This window comes from Wyeomyia smithii, chromosome 1 (genome assembly GCF_029784165.1).
Source record: "Wyeomyia smithii strain HCP4-BCI-WySm-NY-G18 chromosome 1, ASM2978416v1, whole genome shotgun sequence".
Taxonomy (NCBI): domain Eukaryota; kingdom Metazoa; phylum Arthropoda; class Insecta; order Diptera; family Culicidae; genus Wyeomyia; species Wyeomyia smithii.
The window spans coordinates 119,732,978-119,752,373 of NC_073694.1; the positions used below are offsets into that span (position 1 = coordinate 119,732,978).

The 19,396-nt window shown below is 35.7% G+C and overlaps 2 protein-coding genes across 5 annotated transcripts in view; one reads left to right on the forward strand and one right to left on the reverse strand.

Moving 5' to 3' along the window:
* LOC129717613 (ubiquitin-conjugating enzyme E2 G2) overlaps nt 1-19,396 on the reverse strand; it is a 97,588-nt gene that overhangs the window by 43,951 nt on the left and 34,241 nt on the right. The window lies entirely within an intron of this gene.
* LOC129717609 (uncharacterized) lies at nt 6,808-8,263 on the forward strand. Its single transcript, XM_055667637.1, has 2 exons — nt 6,808-7,754; nt 8,112-8,263. The coding sequence occupies exons 1-2, from the start codon at nt 6,876-6,878 to the stop codon at nt 8,223-8,225; spliced, it is 993 nt and encodes a 330-aa protein (XP_055523612.1). The 5' UTR covers nt 6,808-6,875; the 3' UTR covers nt 8,226-8,263.

Below are 19,396 nucleotides of genomic sequence, written 5' to 3' on the forward strand. Positions count from 1 at the left end.
ATCTTGGACCGTATTTCATTAAAAGATCACTTTCCTTCTAAAAGTGGTTTCGATAAAAAACAGGAAGCTTTAGAAACACTTGAAAATTGACATTTTACGCTAGTTCCGGATTTTCCGGTGAATCATCTAGTGGCCACCTTGATCCACCTTTCGATCAAAAGATCATTTCGTTTCTAGTCAATCCCGCAGAAGCAGTTTCGAAAAAACTAGAAAGTTCTAGGATCACTTTAGAAAATTGACCTCAATTACGGTATTTCTGGATCTTTCGGAGGGCTATCGGTGGCCTGCCTAAAGCCAAACCTGGGTCCAGTATGTAAATATATATCTATATCAAAGACATCAGAGTGTTACCTTCTAGATTTCCACAGCATACGAGTTGATACTGAAATAGGTAAAATTCTTTCTGTTACAAAATAGTCACGAGTACACTAGCGCCACGTAGTGAGAAAATTCCAAAGCGGACAGATCCTCATCTGAGAGTACTCAATCACTCGACCAACTTTGCTCCTAAGATCCTCGACATACAATTCACTGGACATGTACCACTTTTGCTCTCAACGAAATGTTGATTATCCCAAGTAACAAAATAGGTTATGTCTAAGTTTTTTAGTGCTGGATACAACCAAAACATAAAACTTCCAATGCCGACCACGCGGCTATAACAACCTAATAACAACAGCTATACACGCAAAAGTTCAAGCTTACATCATCCGATATGTCCTCTCAAAACGCACATTAAATGCTCTGGCTTTTACACAACAAACGTGTCAAAAGAATAACGCAACAATTGCGTAATGAATACATTGACAGAGATTGAAATCAGAATATCTATAATTTGAAAATATTTTTTCTTCCAACCCTTTGTTCTAAATCGTGAAAACAGATAAATATTAAAAATCTTGATAATATATATATATATATATATATATATATATATATATATATATATATATATATATATATATATATATATATATATATATATATATATATATATATATATATATATATATATATATAAATATAAATATATATAGATATAGATATATATATATATATATATATATATATATATATATATATATATATATATATATATATATATATATATATATATATATATATATATATATATATATATATATATATATATATATATATATATATATATATATATATATATATATATATATATATATATATATATAAATATAAATATATATAGATATAGATATATATATATATATATATATATATATATATATATATATATATATATATATATATATATATATATATATATATATATATATATATATATATATATATATATATATAAGTTAACGACGAAACCAAATCTCAAAGTTTAACCGGCACAGGCCCAGGAATCCGCGGCGTCAGCAGACAACAGGAAATAACTCCAACGTCAAAAGGCGAAGCCACAAGCAGGTGTCCAAACGCTAGGTGCACGTTATGTGCTAAGTCAGGGATTTAGGTTATTCGTTAGCTCTCTGTAATTAATTTAACGACAATAAAATCATTCCAGTGTGAACCGTGTTGAAGTGAAGTTCAGTTTTAGTTTTTTTAAAAATCCCCCGAAGAGTTCCAAGAAATTAACTGGCGCAGTCGGAACGGATTAGTGAAAATAAGAAAATAAAAACAGTGATAGTAATTTCGAGAGGATATCGGAATTAAAATCGACTCACGGAAACTAAACGGAGGATCACCGTACGGTCAACCGGAATCATTAAGGTAAGGTAGATAAGAAGTGATTATTTTTTATGAAAGTGAAACAAGTTTAAGTGAAATTATTTTTATAAACATGGAGCATTTGCAACAAGAGGTAGAATTATTAAGACATGAAATCAACGAAAGAGATGAGTTAATTCACCAACTAAGAATTGAAGCACAAGGCGCTGCTGAAGCCGCTCGCGTTGCTAGAGCAGCAGCCGTAAGACAACCAGAAAACCCATTAAGGGAGACAGAAACCATTCTGAAGGCGCTTCAGACGCCACAAATTATCAGAGACCTGCCGTGCTTTAGCGGCGATCCCGTTAAATTACATTCATTTATTAGATCAATAGACAATTTAATACCACTTATTGATTCGGCCAGGGGATCTCCGATCCATATTATTTGGATCCAAGCCATTAGGTCCAAAATTATAAACGACGCCGATAACGTTTTAGAATTATACGGCACCGGGTTAGACTGGGAAGAAATAAAAAACAACCTGATAACTCATTACAGCGACCGCAGAGATGAAGTGTCGCTCGCAAAGGATCTAGTCGGTATCAAACAAACGGGAACACTTGAAGAATTTTATTCAAAAGTTTCCCACGTTGTCTCCTTGCTTGTAAATTTACTCAACATAACGGAAGAAAATCCGGAAGTCAAATCAGCAAAAAACCAGTTTTATCAACAAATGGGGCTCAAAGTGTTTCTTGCTGGGTTACACCATCCGCTGGGACCCACAATTCGAGCCCAAACCCCGAAAAGCTTAAAAGATGCGCTGAGACTTTGTTTAGATGAAAGCAATTACATACAACCAAAAACTACACATCATCCGCCACCAATTCCTAGCAGAGCACCTCAACAGGTGCCATTATATAAACCAGTACCATTTAAGTTTCAACCAAGACCAATGTTTCCAGTGAATAATTCTTATAGACATCCGCAACAACCGCCACCACACATGTTTAGGCCTTTCCTCCCGCGGAAACCTCAACCAAAACCTGAAAGAATGGATGTAGATCCATCCGTTAGAGTAAATTACATGAACCGTCCTCGGAACATACCCCCTCCTCAAATGCAAAACAATTTTGCACCGCGATTTCCACAGAATTATCGCCCACCAACGAACTTTGGCCCCCAGAATTTCGTACAACAAAACTTTGCTCGACCATATAACCCTCCTAAATTCCATTTGAAGAACTAACAAATACCGAACAGTGCTATAATAACTTCTACCCATATGAAGATTATACAGAAAATTATTATCAACCATTATCTTACTATCCAGACTTTGAAAATTATTATCAGTCCAACGAGACAACCGAGAATGAAACGCAAATTTTGCCCGAAACTGCTAACGAGGTTCATAGTGAAAAAACAGGAAGATGATGATAAACCAGATGACCTAAATTTTCAGATAACCGCAAGCTCACAAACAACAACGTAGCCAATTTCATACCGTTACATAATAATAGAAACGACGAGAGGATCCTTAAAATTTCTGATTGACACAGGTGCTAACAAGAATTATATTAGCCCACGTTTGGTTAACATAGAAAAATGCAGATTCATGAAACCTGCTACTGTCAGAAATATTAACGGATCGCACCAAATTAAACAATTTACAGAATTCAATCCATTTCCTCACATCAAAAACTCTCCCAAATTAACTTTCTACATTTTTGACTTTCATTCATACTTTGATGGACTCATAGGCTACGAGTCACTTCAACACTTGAAAGCCAACATCCTCACGCATTCTAACGAGTTACAGTTACCATCAACCACGATACCAATGTTTAGAAAATACCCCGACACAACAAACATTAGTTTAAATTCAAACGAATCAAAATTCATCAGTATCCCTACAAACAACAATGAAGGTGATTTTTTAATTGAAAATGATATAGAAATTTCCGAATCATTAATAGTGCATTCAGGGTTATACAGCTCTAAGCAAGGACAAGCGTACGTTGCCATTACCAACATTAGCAGCAAACCCATTAAAGTCAAAATTGATGAACCTTTTCAAGTTGAGATACAGAATTTTGAGACATGTTTTCCTGACATGATCCCGAAATGTAAAAATAAACAAGATCTTTTCCAACAACTACGACTCGCTCACCTTAATGAAGAAGAGCGACAAAAATTAATTGATTTGATTCGAAAATACGAGGAAATATTCCACTTAGAGGAACAAAAGCTCACCTTCACCAACGCAATAAAACATAAAATAACAACGAAAGACGACATTCCTGTGCATTCTAAATCATATCGGTACCCCTTCTGTCATAAAGAAGAGGTACAGAAGCAAATTTCAAAAATGCTAGAGCAAAGTATCATCCAGCATTCGAATAGTCCATGGTCCTCACCAGTCTGGGTCGTACCTAAAAAAATGGATGCTTCCGGTCAAAAAAAATGGAGAATCGTGATTGACTATAGGAAGTTAAACGACAAGACAATTGAGGATAAGTATCCAATACCCAACATAAATGACATTCTTGATAAACTGGGTAGATGCACATATTTCTCTACATTAGATCTTGCAAGTGGGTTTCATCAAATCGAAGTTCACAACGATGACGTTTCGAAAACCGCTTTCAGCGTAGAACACGGTCATTATGAATTTTTAAGAATGCCATTCGGGCTTCGCAACGCGCCATCAACATTTCAACGTGTGATGGACAACATTTTCAGAGAACACATAGGTAAAATATGTCTGGTCTACATGGACGATATTATTGTGTTTTCGACAAGCCTTCAGGAACACTTGGAAAACTTAGCAAAAATTTTTAATTGCCTTAAAAGATTCAATATGAAAGTGCAATTAGACAAAAGCGAGTTTCTTCACAAAGAAGTCGCATTTTTGGGTCACTTAGTCACCTCAGAAGGAGTCAAGCCGAACCCAGACAAAATTGAAATTATTAAAAATTGGCCTTTACCAAAAAACGAGAAAGAACTAAGAGGCTTTCTTGGAGTTTTAGGTTACTACCGGAAATTTATTCGCGATTTTGCTCGAATAGCGAAACCGCTTACTAACAGCTTACGAAAAGGAGAGACATTAGACTATTCGAGAGAATTTATTAATGCATTTGAAAAATGCAAAAACATTCTAACAAGCAGTACTATTCTACAGTATCCTGATTTTGACAAAACTTTCATCCTCACGACCGATGCATCAAACCATGCTATTGGCGCGGTTCTGTCGCAAGGTCCAGTAGGCAAAGATAAACCGATAGCATACGCATCTCGTACTCTTTCCCAAACTGAAGAAAAATACTCGACTATAGAGAAATAGTTGCTGGCTATCGTATGGGCCTGCAAGTATTTCAGACCCTACCTTTTCGGTCGAAAGTTTGTGTTGTATACCGATCACAAACCGCTCACATACGGGCTGAATTTGAATCACCCTAACAGTAAGCTCGTTAGAAGAGGCTATCACTCGAAGAATATGATTATGAAATTCGATAGAGACCTGGAAAGCAAAATACTGTCGCCGACGCATTATAACGATTTCCACACGAAATAAACCTACATGAAGAAAGTGACAGCGACACGGACGCTGCCACTATTCACTCAGCGGATACAGACGATTCTGAGTTTGTTCAGATGACTCTCCGCCCTTTAAACGTGTTTTCGAATCAGCTAGTGCTAAAAATTGGCGAACAAGATAGCAATGAGTTCGAGGAAGTGTTTCCACGTGTTTTCACGAGAACCATAACAAAAATATGTTTCGGAGTACCCGCAATGTTAAATATCTTTAAAGAATATATGGATCACAAAAGAGTCAACTGTATTTTCTGCCCCGAGAGATTAATCCCCACCATACAAGTTGTCTACAAAAATTATTTTAACCGATGCAAAACCTTCAAAGTTAAAATAACGCAAACCATGCTACAAGACGTTCAAACGGATGAGGAACAGAATGACCTAATTCAGAATGTGCACGATTCAGCACACCGAGGTATATGGGAAAACAAAGAAAAAATTTCTAGAACCTATTACTTTCCCAGAATGAAATTCAAAATCCGAAGATTTATCAAATTATGCGAAGTATGCAACAAAGCAAAATACGAACGTCACCCATATAAAATTAAACTTGGCGAAACTCCTATTCCGAAAAAACCACTAGAAATTATTCACATAGACATTTTCATTTCGCTACCTGATATGTTTTTATCAATTGTAGATAAATTTTCGAAGTTTGGCGCAATCATTCCAATTAAATCAAGGCAGATACAGGACGTTCGGAAGGCTCTGTTGAAATACTTCAGCACACACGGAAAACCTCAACTCATCGTGAGCGACAACGAACCAGCCATGAGGTCAATTGAAGTCAGGGGACTTCTCAACGATTTAAATGTTCAAATATATTTTACACCTACAAATTGCAGCGAAACGAATGGCACTGTCGAAAGATTCCATTCTACACTCGCTGAGATTTTTAGGTGTATCAGATCAAAATACGAACAGTTATCTAACAAGGAAGTATTTCGTATTGCTTGTACCCTGTATAATGAAACCATTCATTCAGCTACAAAATTGAAACCACGGGAAATCTTCTTTGCCATCAGAGATGGTGACGACAGACATCTCGACGTGGATCAAATGATCGAAAGTCGGAACAAAATGTACGATGAAGATGTCTTACAACTACAAAAAACGCAACATAAAACAATTGAACAACATAACAATCATCGCGAGGTCCAACCGATTTTGCAGCCGAACGAAGAAGTTTTCCAGAAAGTCCAGGGAATACGGAATAAGACCAATCCAAAGTACCTTCCGGTTCAAGTCGTCGAGGATCATACTAGAACCTTCATTGACGACTCGGGTCGAAAGCTACACAAAAATAATCTTAAAAGAATATGAGACACTCACACTCACACTTTTCTTTCCACAGAATTCTCGTCAAACCCTGGCAAACGGAAAAAATGCAACTACCCATGCTTACACTCCTGCTCATCCTATCGATGAACACCCCATCCCAAAACCAAGTCCTACAGATTAATGATATTACCAACAACGCAGGAGCGTTGATACTGCAAGAGGGAGAAGGGAAGATAATAGACGGTTACGACAGGTTGCTGCATGTGATTGACTTTGTAAAACTAGAAGCATCTGTGTTATTTATCGAAAACATGATTGGTCAGTTACAGAATTCACCTAGTGACTTTTCGGACATTATAAAAATGAAATTGAATGAAATCAGATTCCTTTTTAATATGCTACAAGTTAAACCAAACAGAAACAAAAGAGCAATTAATATGTTAGGCAGTACAATTAAATTTATCACCGGAAACTTAGATGCAGACGATCTAGCACTGATTAACAGCAACCTAGACGAGCTTAGAAAATCTGGAAACACTATCATAAAGCAAAATAACAGGCAGATAAAAATTAATACTAAATTCGAAAACAGAATAAACATTATGACAGATCAAATTAAAAACCAACAGAATGCCCTAAATAGTATTCTTAAAGATAATGATTACATCATTAGCGAAAATCAGAAAATTCAAATTGTCTTTCAACTAAACACATTTATAGAAACTCTAAAATCAATCGAATACGCTATCTTGCTTACTAAACTAAACATTATAAGTAAACTAATTCTTACACCAAAAGAAATTGATCTAATAGCACAGGAGATTTCAAGCCAAGGTTTAGAAATTCACAGCCTCGACGACACCAACAACTATCTCACCACCAGCACCCTATATAGCGAATCAACCCTCATCATCAGCGTTAACATACCACGACTTCTTCCAACCACATACCGGAAAGTGAGCATCGAACCTTTGCCAATACTGAACCATACAGCCAAACTGATGCATAATGAAGTCTTAATGAACTCAAATCAAATCTTAGCGATTGTTTCAAAATGCCAACAAAACCGCAAAGTTACTTTATACGAAAGAAGACAGGTAATCGACATTAGCGAAAACCCGTGTGAAGCCGCATTATTGCAAGGACGTTTTGGACATTGTAATCTCGTGGAAAAACCTCCAACCACAGAAGTAAGAGAAATAGCCCCAGGTACGCTGCTGATACTAACCGTTAACCAAGACGTAAATATCAATAGCACCTGTGGTATCAATAACAAAGCTCTGAGAGGCATCCATTTGATAACATTCCATAATTGTTCAATTTACATAAACAACGAGCTCTATGAAAATCTCGAATTCCAATTTTATCAACCCATAATCACACCACTGGAACCGACGAAAATAAAACCTATGCAAATTCATAGACACATTAACCTTTCGGAACTACATGCCATACACAGGAAAATCGAAAGCATCTAGAGACAATCGACATTAAAAACATAATCGGATTTGTATCAATAAGCACTTTAACAGTTTTTATATTGGCAGTTACAATTTTTGGAATCATCAAATACCAGCAGTTCGCGAAAACAGGTAATTGCTCGGGACGAGCAATACTTGCGCAAGGAGCAGTTAACGACGAAACCAAATCTCAAAGTTTAACCGGCACAGGCCCAGGAATCCGCGGCGTCAGCAGACAACAGGAAATAACTCCAACGTCAAACGGCGAAGCCACAAGCAGGTGTCCAAACGCTAGGTGCACGTTATGTGCTAAGTCAGGGATTTAGTTTATTCGTTAGCTCTCTGTAATTAATTTAACGACAATAAAATCATTCCAGTGTGAACCGTGTTGAAGTGAAGTTCAGTTTTAGTTTTTTTAAAAATCCCCCGAAGAGTTCCAAGAAATTAACTTATATATATATATATATATATATATATATATATATATATATATATATATATATATATATATATATATATATATATATATATATATATCTATATATATATATATATATATATATATATATATATATATATATATATATATATATATATATATATATATATATATATATATATACTATTACAAACCAAAAAGCAACTTATCAACCCGATATGCCTTTTGTTTCGATTTCAGGGGTTAAACCCTGATGTCCTCAGTATCCAGATTGTCTATGTCAGTCTACGCGCGCGTGGCTCAACCTTCTTCATTCACAAAAAATCGTTGAAATCTGTCTACAAAACAGATTTTATGTGTGAACTACAAAGCCTCTTAAACTCCGCCGTTGTCGCTGCACGTTTCACTTGTCTGGGCATCGAATTGAAAAAGTCAATTTCTTTGTGCAACAGAGAGTTCTGTGATCTACTAAATAAAAAGTGTGGTGTTCTAGTGTCTTCCGCGTTTCTAGTGTTGTACCTATGAAAATCACTTCTCCTATCGATTCGATCACACAAATATCGACACAGCACATTATTAGTAATTCTATAAAGGAACACCATTGCCAAAAAATATACTCGTTGCTTCACAGAAAGCCATTGCAACGCGTGCAGCATGAAACTTGAGGAAATTTATCTATCACCAACAGCGTTGCCAGGTAATTTTTTCAAAAATCTGGAAAAGGCAAAATAAAAATCTAGAAAAAATCTGGCAGTCATTTCGTGGGGTGAAAGGTTAATTTTTCGAATAAAAGGCTTGGGGTACGCAAAATTTGAGGTGACAAAATTGCAAAATTTCGCGCCAAAATTGAAGTGATGACCTTTTTGCGGAACAGAGAAAATAAAATCTGGATCATCCATGAAAAATCTGGATAATTGGACATCAAAGCTGTCTACCTGGATACATGTTCAAAAATCTGGATAATCCAGCTAAATCTGGATACCTGGCAACGCTGATCACCAAGGATGCTGATTCTTGCAGCGACGAAAAGTTCACTGCGTATCGCACTCACCACTGCTGCAGCAACGTCGCATGACTGAAACAATCTATTCGTGTGCGAGAGTATACCATGCACGATGTATAGAGAACCTATTTTGTTTTTTTTTTTCTTTCCTTTAGATTGTTTCGTTCTTCAATGAGTTGCTATTTCGTACAAGCCGAACAAACGTTGCTCACTGCATTTGTTCCTCACTACCCGAGCGCTTTCATTGCGATTATTGCGAGAGGCAAGTTTTCGATCGCCGTGAGCGTTCAGGGCGATTGTTACGTCCTGCCTGATGCTTAAACGAAATAGTTCTGTGCGCCGCCGCCAACATTGTTGCGCATAGTTCTCATGCCGAATTTGTTTTTGCGACGCAGTTCTGCAGTTGAAATTACACTCAGCTGATATTATATACGACATTTGACAGCATTTGTATTTGTTGCTGTTTCAAACTATAGTCTTAGCCATAAAAAACTTAAAACACAACAACAACAACAACAACAAACTATACTCTGTTTCACTCGCGTACAAAATAGCTCAGGAAATAACTAGTTCTAGTGTAGCTCGGATTGCAAACACGAACAGCTGCGAAGCACACGTATAGTTCCAGTGTAGTAACATTGCAAACAATAATGCAACATTTTTATGTACTGTTTACGCCCGTGAATCATGTTTATTGTTATTAAAGTGTTATATTTAAAAAAAAAAACAAGAAGAAAATTTGAACATTCTTAGTACAATGACACTTTTTCATGTTTTCTTCTTTGATTTTCTCGAAAATATACTTTTATTGGTTATTTACTTTTATCTCTTAATGTTACTGGTTACGTTCTGTCACTGTGAACTTTTCAGAGTTTGTTTGTTGAATTGGACAAAAATTAATAGCCGTGAGAACAAAGAACAAACTAAGGTCGCTTTTTACGCGGTTTTTTACGCGAATTCCGGAATTTACGCGTTTATGTTTACGCGGATTCCGGAATTTAAGCCGTTTTTTTTACGCGGATTCCGGAATACACGCGGTATTTTTTTTTGCGCGGATTTCGGGTTTTCTTCACTCGGATTGCATAATTTACGCGGGTTTTTTTACGCGCACTCCGGAATTTACGCGTTCTTTTCACACGGATTCCGGAATTCACGCGGTTTTTTTACGCGGATTCCGGAATTTACGCGGTACATATCCCCCGCGTAAAAAGCGACTTTAGTGTATTACAATAACATACCTGGATTGCGATATTCTAGAGTGCAGCTTAATAGCACGCCAATGCACACCACCGCCGTCAGAAACCTACGACCACGCCGATGCGCTATCTCTATCAAAGCAAAATTGCTTTTTATACCGCCGCTGCCGAATATTTTTGCAACTCAGGCGGAAATTGAATTGCTGGCTTGTTTCTATTAAAATGTCGGCAAGACCGATATAATTTTTGAACTCGGGTTAAGTGAATAAGTACCTCGAAAAAAAATAACATCAAAAAAACCTTAAAAGTTACTGGAATTGTACATAGTTTTATCATAATTTAACTATGTTTTTCATAGCAAATACATCATTTTCACATTAAATATCATTGTCCACATTGTTTTTGCCTTTTTTACCATGAGAAAGGGGGGGTTGTTATGTATCTTAACAGCATTTTTCCAGGCACTTTTCCCATACATTTAGAAGTCACTGACAATGTTTTTCGTGGTAAAATTATTGTCGGTGGTAGATTCAATAACAAAAAACATCGTTAAAATATTGTTATAACAAAAAACGTTCGCAAGCTTACAGTAAAAATACATTGTTTTTTAGGGTTACAACAAAAAATATTGGCCATTTACTGTTTTCCCCACAAAATACATCGTAAATTTTTTTTCGCGACATTAAGAAGAGAAAACCTCAGAACTATTTTTTCACGCGGATTTTCTAGTCATTTTTTATGAGGTATGATTTAAATGTTTTTTATTCATTTTAGAATCATCTATTCAGAGTGTCAGTTGTGTCTCCCAAATTCATCTACCAAATGTTTACCGATTTGACCTTCCGTTTTTTTTATTCATTGAATTTTATTTTGGTCTGCAGTTAAAAACAATACTGCTTTTTGAGTATTTACTGATTCCAAACGTAAAAACGAATTAAGTTTAAATTCAGAGAGTATAAACGTTAAAATCTTACCTCCTACCAATCATAAATTCATGACGGCGTTCGAAAATAGTACGTGTATGATTTAAACCAAGGGGCTTGTGTGGCTGTCGAACTTCATAACTTTTTCATCTTTCAGTGATTGATTCTGACTCTGGGATCCACTTTTTGGTTGAATTGGTCTAAAACAGCTAAATAGAGTAAACGTCCTGTAGGGTGTTCTCCTACCACAATTATAACTTGACTTAGTTTCCAATACATATTTTTTAGATGCAAAACAAAAACACAACGTTTGTTTCCAGTACAATGTGCTATTTCAATGAATAAAACATTTTCGAACGCCGTCATGAATTTATGATTGGTAGGAGGTAAGATTTTAACGTTTATACTCTCTGAATTTAAACTTAATTCGTTTTTACATTTGGAATCAGTAAATACTCAAAAAGCAGTATTGTTTTTAACTGCAGACCAAAATAAAATTCAATGAATAAAAAAAAACGGAAGGTCAAATCGGTAAACATTTGGTAGATGAATTTGGGAGACACAACTGACACTCTGAATAAATGATTCTAAAATGAATAAAAAACATTTAAATCATACCTCATAAAAAATGACTAGAAAATCCGCGTAAAAAATAGTTCTGAGGTTTTCTCTTCTTAATGTCCCGAAAAAAAATTTACGATGTATTTTGTGGGGAAAACAGTAAATGGCCAATATTTTTTGTTGTAACCCTAAAAAACAATGTATTTTTACTGTAAGCTTGCGAACGTTTTTTGTTATTACAATATTTTAACGGTGTTTTTTGTTATTGAATCTACCACCGACAATAATTTTACCACGAAAAACATTGTCAGTGACTTCTAAATGTATGGGAAAAGTGCCTGGAAAAATGCTGTTAAGATACATAACAACCCCCCTTTTTCATGGTAAAAAAGGCAAAAACAATGTGGACAATGATATTTAAATTATGCAATACGAGTGAAGAGAAACCGAAATCCGCGCAAAAAAAAAATACCGCGTGTATTCCGGAATCCGCGTAAAAACACAGCGTAAAATTCGGAATCCGCGTAAACATAAACGCGTAAATTCCGGAATTCGCGTAAAAAAACCGCGTAAAAAGCGACCTTAGTTTGTTCTTTGTTCTCACGGCTATGAATTTTTGTCCAATTCAACACAAACTCTGAAAAGTTCACAGTGACAGAACGTAAACAGTAACATTAAGAGATAAAAGTAAATAAAGTAAAGTAAATAAAGTGTCATTGTACTAAGAATGTTCAAATTTTCTTTTTGTTTGTTTTTTAAATATAACACTTTAATAACAATAAACATGATTCACGGGCAACTATACATAAAAATGTTGCATTCGTTGTTTGCAATGTTACTACACTGGAACTATACGTGTGCTTCGCAGCTGTTCGTGTTTGCAATCCGAGCTACACTAGAACTAGTTATTTCCTGAGCTATTTTGTACGCGAGTGAAACAGAGTATAGTTTGTTGTTGTTGTTGTTGTGTTTCAAGTTTTTTATGGCTAAGACTATAGCTTGAAACAACAACAAATACAAATGCTGTCAAATGTCGTATATAATACCAGCTGAGTGTAATTTCAACTGCAGAACTGCGTCGCAAAAACGAATTCGGCATGAGAACTATGCGCAACAATGTTGGCGGCGGCGCACAGAACTATTTCGTTTAAGCATCAGGCAGGACGTAACAATCGCCCTGAACGCTCACGGCGATCGAAAACTTGCCTCTCGCAATAATCGCAATGAACGCGCTCGGGTAGTGAGGAACAAATGCAGTGAGCAACGTTTGTTCGGCTTGTACGAAATAGCAACTCATTGAAGAACGAAACAATCTAAAGGAAAGAAAAAAAAAAAACAAAATAGGTTCTCTATACATCGTGCATGGTATACTCTCGCACACGAATAGATTGTCTCAGTCATGCGACGTTGCTGCAGCAGTGGTGAGTGCGATACACAGTGAACTTTTCGTCGCTGCAAGAATCAGCATCTTTGCTTGGTCCCACTCTAACCTCTAATTCTCTTCCACCGCATTATTTTCTGTTTTTTTTTCACGATTATGACCAGTTCCGCTCACGGTGAACGTTCAACAAACTGCTCACCGCGAACGTTCATCGACTATTCCATTCCTGCCTAATCACTCCGATCAATACTGAGCGATGAACAGAAAGCAATACGGGATGGAAGAAAGTACGATCGCTCATCCGAACATATCTTTTTCCTGCATCGTTCGGTTCGTGCGCTCGGTGGTATCGTTCGGTTCGTTCGGGAATGCATATTCGGCACTATACGAATACGTTCGCAGGTGGTGAGCGCTTCTGAGCGTTATTGAATGAATATCAGCAACCTTGTCTATCACATCTTAACATTAATCGCATTACTTTATTTTGTAACCGCTGTAATCTCAATATTTGTGTATTATTTGAGCCATTGCGGAACAGAGTGGTCTAAAGACCATTTTTTTTTCAAAAATGAGTTTTTTACATAAACCGCATCTACTCAAGAAGCTTAAGTTAGGAGACTAAAAAATTTTCGAAAAATCGAATTTATACCATGTTGAAATTTCATCCGAAACAGAATGGCCATTCTTTTTCGGAACAGAGTGGTCTATGGACATAAATCGAGGTAATACCATCATGTAACATGTAACATATTACATGTGATATGTAACTTGTCACTTGCCCTGTAACATGTTACACGTGATTTCTAACATGTTACACGTAATTTAACATGAAAAATGTAACATGTCAAACATCATGTAATATGTAACATGTTGTGTTACATGTAATGTTACACGTCACATGTTACATGTGACATGCCAAGTACATTATATAACATGTGACACTAGCCATTTTATACGAGTTAACGTCATTTTTATTTATGTTTATGTACATAGACCACTCTGTTCCGAAACGATACGAGGATTTCAGTGGAATATATATGAAGTCAGAGTGGTCTATGTACATTGGTATGGTAAAATCACTTATTTCGCCAAAAAAATGGTAATTTCATGTATTCACATGTTAAACCACTTCATAACCTTTATGTTAGAAGATTTTGTTTAAAAGAATCCGTTAAACTGAATTTTATTCAGAGATTTTTCGAAAATTGCTTCTCCTGACAAATTTGCTCGATGGCACATAGACCACTCTGTTCCGCAACGGCTCATTTGCAAGGAATTAGATGGATGAGCAAAAGTCTATATGTGGTGAAATGATTGACTTATACAACAAAATTCACTACTAACAGTCAATTCAATTTTTAAACACGGCACAGAATATCGTATTCTATAGCCATTTTTCTGATGACGTTGTCAATGTGAGACTTGAAAGTTAACTTATTATCAATGATTACTCCAAGATATTTTAACTCATTCACGCGATCAATCGTCTCACCATTAATTGGAATATTTACGTCTGGTCTGGAGTTGGCCGCAGAAATAATCAAATATTTTGTTTTGCTAATGTTTAGCTTGAATTTTTTTAAATTCAACCAATTCGCCAGATAATGTGAATCTTGGTTCAAAAGTGTTTCAACATCATTTGGATTTTTAGCCGCAATGAACAGAACAGTGTCGTCAGCAAATAAATTTACATCGCAAAACTGTAAAACTCGCTTCATGTCAATAATGTAAATTAAAAACAAAATGGGCCCTAAAACACTTCCTTGCGGTACACCCAGTGTATTAGCAATGGAAACTTATTCAGAATCATCAAAACGAGTCTTCTGAGTTCTAGCACACAAATAGCTTTCAAACCATTTGTATGCTGTCCCTACGATACAAAAGTGCTTCAATTTTTGCAATATTAAGGGCCTATAAATTGTTTTAAAAGCGCGTTTTAGATCCAGAAACACCGAAAAAATAGTTTTTTTTTTTTTAGCCTCGATTTTCTCTTTCCATTTTGCTAACAAATTCAGACTCACAAGTGTCCCTCTCGATAACCTGATTGTTCTAGGATTAGCAAATCATTACTGTTTTAATAATGCACTAGCTGGCCCTTTACAATTAGATCCAAAATTTACTCTAATGTGTGCAGTATATTAATGGGGAGCAACTCTTCGGCTTTATCAGTCCCAGTAATTTTGAGGATCTCACATCTAACCTTTTTCAAGGAGCGTGAAAATATGTTTCGCGCCGCGGTGTACCTGTTCCAATAATCGTTATCATTACTGCTACAAAAATTTTTATAACATTTATCTCTTTTAAATTTCAAACGCACAAGACCTAAAGAGTACCAGCTGTTCGAATTCTGTAACTCAACAAATTTTTCAGAAATTAGATTCTTGGTACACTCTACCAGCGTTGAAATTTCATCCGAAACAGAATGGCCATTCTTTTTCGGAACAGAGTGGTCTATGTACATAAATCGAGGTAATACCATCATGTAACATGTGACATGTAACATATTACATGTGATATGTAACTTGTCACTTGCCCTGTAACATGTTACATGTGATTTCTAACATGTTACACGTAATTTAACATGAAAAATGTAACATGTCAAACATCATGTAATATGTAACATGTTGTGTTACATGTAATGTTACACGTCACATGTTACATGTGACATGCCAAGTACATTATATAACATGTGACACTAGCCATTTTATACGAGTTAACGTCATTTTTATTTATGTTTATGTACATAGACCACTCTGTTCCGGAACGATACGAGGATTTCAGTGAAATATATATGAAGTCAGAGTGGTCTATGTACATTGGTATGGTAAAATCACTTATTTCGCCAAAAAAATGGTAATTTCATGTATTCACATGTTAAACCACTTCATAACCTTTATGTTAGAAGATTTTGTTTAAAAGAATCCGTTAAACTGAATTTTACTCAGAGATTTTTCGAAAATTGCTTCTCCTGACAAATTTGCTCGATGGCACATAGACCACTCTGTTCTGCAACGGCTCATTTGCAAGGAATTAGATGGATGAGCAAAAGTCTATATGTGGTGAAATGATTGACTTATACAACAAAATTCACTACTAACAGTCAATTCATTTTTTAAACACGGCACAGAATATCGTATTCTATAGCCATTTTTCTGATGACGTTGTCAATGTGAGACTTGAAAGTTAACTTATTATCAATGATTACTCCAAGATATTTTAACTCATTCACGCGATCAATCGTCTCACCATTGATTGGAATATTTACGTCTGGTCTGGAGTTGGCCGCACAAATAATCAAATATTTTGTTTTGCAAATGTTTAGCTTGAAATTTTTTAAATTCAACCAATTCGCCAGATAATGTAAATCTTGGTTCAAAAGTGTTTCAACATCATTTGGATTTTTAGCCGCAATGAACAGAACAGTGTCGTCAGCAAATAAATTTACATCGCAAAACCGTAAAACTCGCTTCATGTCAATAATGTAAATTAAAAACAAAATGGGCCCTAAAACACTTCCTTGCGGTACACCCAGTGTATTAGCAATGGAAACTTATTCAGAATCATCAAAACGAGTCTTCTGAGTTCTAGCACACAAATAGCTATCAAACCATTTGTATGCTGTCCCTACGATACAAAAGTGCTTCAATTTTTGCAATATTAAGGGCCTATAAATTGTTTCAAAAGCGCGTTTTAGATCCAGAAACACCGAAAAAATAGTTTTTTTTAGCCTCGATTTTCTCTTTCCATTTTGCTAACAAATTCAGACTCACAAGTGTCCCTCTCGATAACCTGATTGTTCTAGGATTATCAAATCATTACTGTTTAAATAATGCACTAGCTGGCCCTTTACAATTAGATCCAAAATTTACTCTAATGTGTGCAGTATATTAATGGGGCGCAACTTCTCGGCTTTATCAGTCCCAGTAATTTTGAGGATCTCACATCTAACCTTTTTCAAGGAGCGTGAATCTATGTTTCGCGTCGCGGTGTACCTGTTCCAATAATCGTTATCATTACTTCTACAAAAATTTTTATAACATTTATCTCTTACATTTCAAACGCACAAGACCTAAAGAGTACCAGCTGTTCGAATTTTGTAACTCAACAAATTTTTCAGAAATTAGATTCTTGGTACACTCTACCAGCGTATTGTCTAGAACAGCTGCTTTATTGTCCAAATTTCCAGTTATTGGATGAAAATTCAAACTTCTTGAAACAAGCTGAGACATTGCTACATTACTATTCCAGCACTTTATTTCTACTTTATCCTCTCGGTTTTGATCGTTTTCAATTGAAATACAAACTGTCTCATGATCTGTTATTTTATAATCGGCCTCTGTAAAGGAATGGACATTATCAAAATTTGAGAACACATAGTCAATCAAGGTACAAGAGTGTCTGGAAATTCTTGCAAATTGAAACACTGTTTGTCTTAAATGGAAAAAACCGAAAAATTGCTTTTATTGATTCGAATTCGATCCACCAAGCCAATCAATATTAAAATCACCAGCAATTACGTTAAATTTATTCAAATCAACAAAATTTTCCCACCAGTTATCTAAAATTTCCAAAAAACGCTGCTCACTCGAACTGGGGGAATGGTAGACTATTCCAAAATTTCCCATCGTTATACCTCTCTGAACTGATATTCCCAGGAACCAATTGTTTTCAACAGATTCGTTTGATAGAATGTTGAACTTGACCGATTCCTTGGCGTAAATAGCAACCCCACCAGTATGTCTGGAATGTGAAAGGCAAAAAGCAACTTTATATCCCGTAATGCTATATTGATCAAATGCATCAGCTTTCACTATGTGAGTTTCAGCCAGCAGTACTAACATTGGCCGTTTCGTTTCCACAAGATGCCGCAAAGCGACATAATTTGTGAATAAACCGGCAATATTAAGATAAACAATCTCTAATTTTCTCTCACATTGCATTTTCTTCAGCTGCTATTTACTTGACAACAAGTTGCTTTTTCTATTTTAAACAGTCTCCCAAAAACTGGACACTGCGAACTTGATGCTGGATGTTTCGCGTCCAAATTCATTTTTACTTCATCATTGTATTTTAAACAATTTACGCAATTATAATCAGTAGAAGCTCATTCTGATGTTTTGTGCTTTCCACTGCACTTAGAGCATGTCTCAGGATTAACACATTCTGTGCTTTTATGACCAAATTCGCCACATTTAAAACAACGCAACACATTTATGGCCTCTCGTACAAAACACTCGTCCCACCCAATGCTTACTTTTCCTGCATTCATTAGGCAGTTATAAGTGTCTTGATCAACTTCGATTATCACTCTAAACTTGTCATATTTGAAGCGTGAATTTTCATACTAGGCCATAATCTTTACTTCTTTAAAGCCGATGCTATCATTCTGTCTTTTTAACAAGTCTATGAATTCATCGGAGGAATATCGATCACTCATTCCCACAATTTTCAACTTAGGTTTCGCGATTGTGGAAATAACAGCATTACATCGTTCACCCAGGTTGCTTTCAATGTCTTTCTCAACCACCTCAACATTATGCCCTACTGCACACTGTGCAATTGTCGAGCCATTCTTACCGTTTCTAAAATTCCTAATTTTGTGGATTTTTGGATCTCATGTTTTTTTTTTTTAAATAACATCTAGTATTTTCACTAAATTTTCACTAGATTGAGAAGTCTCGACCGGTTTGATCACAATGACCGGCCGAGCCTTACGGTTTTTCTTTTTCTGTAATTTATTTGACCTACTCCCAGTCGAACCCGCTAAAACATTCACATATGTTGGTATACTATCCGAAAAAACCTCGTCATCACGTACTATTAACATTTTCTTACTGGGGTTAGAGTCCGATTCAGAATGAACCGTTCT

Excerpts from the sequence above, each read along its gene's own strand:
- LOC129717609 (XM_055667637.1), top strand. The coding sequence starts at position 6,876 with ATGATTGGTCAGTTACAGAATTCACCTAGTGACTTTTCGGACATTATA. Across the intron at positions 7,755-8,111 it reads AAAAACCTCCAACCACAGAA|TTACAATTTTTGGAATCATC; the intron begins GTAAGAGAAATA and ends TTATATTGGCAG.